General features: G+C 35.8%; 1 protein-coding gene across 1 annotated transcript; it reads right to left on the minus strand.

The window, feature by feature from the left end:
• Positions 1–441: 441 nt before the first annotated feature.
• Positions 442–1,271, minus strand: LOC109238212. Its single transcript, XM_019404636.1, has 2 exons — positions 1,164–1,271; positions 442–981 (listed from the first exon to the last, which is right to left on the minus strand). The coding sequence occupies exons 1-2, from the start codon at positions 1,269–1,271 to the stop codon at positions 442–444; spliced, it is 648 nt and encodes a 215-aa protein (XP_019260181.1).
• Positions 1,272–2,677: the final 1,406 nt, after the last annotated feature.

Raw genomic sequence — 2,677 nt, forward strand, 5'->3', positions numbered from 1 at the left:
TTATCTCTAGGAAAGAATTGGAGTCAAAACACATGTGCTCAGACGCTCCTGAATCAATAATCCAAGTTTTAGTATGAAAAATTGCTAGACAAGTTCCAGAATATTTTAGTACTATACCAACCACAACATTTGCATCAATCTCTGTCCCTCCATTTCCTGTGTGTCCAATGTGCACCTATTTGATTAGGTTAACCAACTCTGAGAGTTGTTCTTTGCTGAAGTGTTGATTGAATCGTCCACTGATCCTTCACTAGGAGGATTATTAGCGCGGTCATCTTCCTTAACTCCATGTACTGTATTAGCCTTAGCTACTCCCTGATACATGTTTGATTTGGTGAACTGGAAGTCTTCTGGAAACCCTATCAGCCTTTAATAGTCTGCCCTGACATTTCTGTTCTCATACAATGGGTGAAACTCACATTAGGATTATATTTGGTCTTCCTAGCTTGAACTTTTGTTGAGTGTTTCCATATGTTTGTGATGCATTCCACGTGGACTCGTTGTTTGTGCACCTACCATAAAAGATGAATCATCACTGGAATACTGTGGGTTGATGTATCCTTCCTTTTGACCTTCATCCCGTAATAGCAAAGAATAAGCCACATCCATGATTATAAGAGGGTTCATCATCAATATGTTCCCACTTGCCTGACCATATGCATCATTAAGTCCCATAAGGAATTGGATGATCCTTTGATCTTCGATAAATTTGGCCTGCTTCTTCTTACCTTCACATACATAGTCACAAGTGCATCCTAAATGTGAATTTAAAGCCAGATCATCCCATAATTTTTTCAATGTGGTAAAGTATCCTGCTATGTTGTTATTTCCTTGTACTGATCTTTCTATTTTCTTCTGTAGGTGATATAGTTTAGCCCCATTTGACTGGCCAAATCTATGCTCAAGACTACCCCAAAGTTCCTTTGCACTTTTAGAGTAAAGGACACTGTCACCAATATTTTTGGACAGTAAATTGAGCAACTATAAAGTCACCATGTCATTGCACCTGCTCCAATGTGCATAGTCTTTGAAAGTCAAAGGTGGTGCAGCACAACTCCCATCTATGAAGCCTAGTTTGTTTTTGGCTGAGAGTGCTATAAACACTGGCCTTTTCCATCCGGGGAAGCCTCTTCAATCAAATGGTGAGTGGACAATGGTCATACCAGGTGCATTTGAAGAATGTAGGAATAAGGATGATTGGTGTCATGATTTGGTCCATTGTTGGATGAACCAGAGGCAATAACATCAGCAGGAGTCTTTGTTCCAGTCATGATTCAATGATTTAATTGAAGAAACAAAATTTGAGAGAGAGATTGAATGAATCGAGTTACTGGTCTGATGCCATGAAAGAAAGTAAAGCAGATTTGTGGAAATTCCGTATTATTTCACCACTATATATCAATATTTATACAAATAGCTATTCTAACAAGAAAGAGAAAGAATCTAATTATTTGTACATTTGTACAAATTCTATTGCTAGTTCTATAACAAAAATAATAATAATATTCATTTACAATGTATTAACATGTGCTTCTCACGTGAGAGAAGCTTCCTTTATATTCTCTTGTTCTAGTTGTCCAGAATTGTTAATCAAACGGATGAGATTTAGGTTCACTGAATTGTCAGGATAGATCCACGTTTAAAATCTAAAGGGCCCAAATAACAAAGACAACATAGAGATGTCTGAACCCTGTCTGTTGTGTCTCAAACCCGTCTGCTTCTCCTTCTCATTTTTAACCACACGTCTTCTTTGATTTTGAAGGTTCCGCAGAGAAATTATCATAGGACTTCTCTTTTCCACTATTGTCAGAGAGGGAAATTCAAATATTTTAATTTTCCCTCCATTTCCATTCACGCTTTATTTTTTTTAACAAGCTTAGACCCCACATAACTTTCGAGCAAATATTTGCAATTTCATTCAGCTAGTACAATTCAAAGGTTTAACATTAGTGTTTCATTTTAAAGTTCGGATATACAGTTAACTTGCTACTGTAAGCGCGATTTTTTTTTAAGAGAAAAATGTTTGGCTAAGGGAAAGTACGACTTGAAAAATAAAATAGAGCTCGATTGAGTTGGTCGTGTACTCGTGTCTATACCACAATCCACATAGTACGGGTGGAATAGTTGGTATCCTTCTGTTAATTTGATGTATCGGATTCGTACAGTATAAATTAATAACTTCTCAGTAAAGAGCGCTTTACTTAGATTCATTTCACGTGAATCCAAATTAGCCGGATTAGTAAGTTTCAGATACCGAATTAAAAAAAAAAAAAAAAAAAAAAAAAAAAAAAAAAAAAAAATTGATCATGTGTGTATGACGAGTGGATTATCTCAAAAGGATTCACTTTGTTCAATTTCCTAACACCAATTGGCTAATTTCCGCGTATTTTGGACGACACTGATTAATTTTATTTTTCAATATGAAACATTTACATTTGTAAATTTATAAAAAGGCTATTGAGCAAGTAAAAGGCAGGAAGAGAGAATGCACCATGTATGTATTAAAGTACGAATGAAAACATTTAAGATTAAGAGGGCAACTTATGCAAAAGTAAGCATAATGTATATAACATCTAGAGTTCAACTTTTTGTTGCTCATAACAACTGGGGTCTGGGGGGATCAGGGGACGCATACAACGTTAAAATTATACCACCTTCTTCGTCGAAAAATTATATA

Source organism: Nicotiana attenuata, unplaced genomic scaffold (assembly GCF_001879085.1).
Source record: "Nicotiana attenuata strain UT unplaced genomic scaffold, NIATTr2, whole genome shotgun sequence".
NCBI lineage: Eukaryota > Viridiplantae > Streptophyta > Magnoliopsida > Solanales > Solanaceae > Nicotiana > Nicotiana attenuata.

What these genes read in the sequence shown, in the direction of transcription:
- LOC109238212 (XM_019404636.1), bottom strand. Translation starts at nt 1,271, where the DNA reads ATGACTGGAACAAAGACTCCTGCTGATGTTATTGCCTCTGGTTCATCC. An exon ending in ACATTCTTCAAATGCACCTG is followed by an intron (nt 982 to 1,163) that starts GTATGACCATTG and finishes GTGACTTTATAG; the next exon opens with TTGCTCAATTTACTGTCCAA.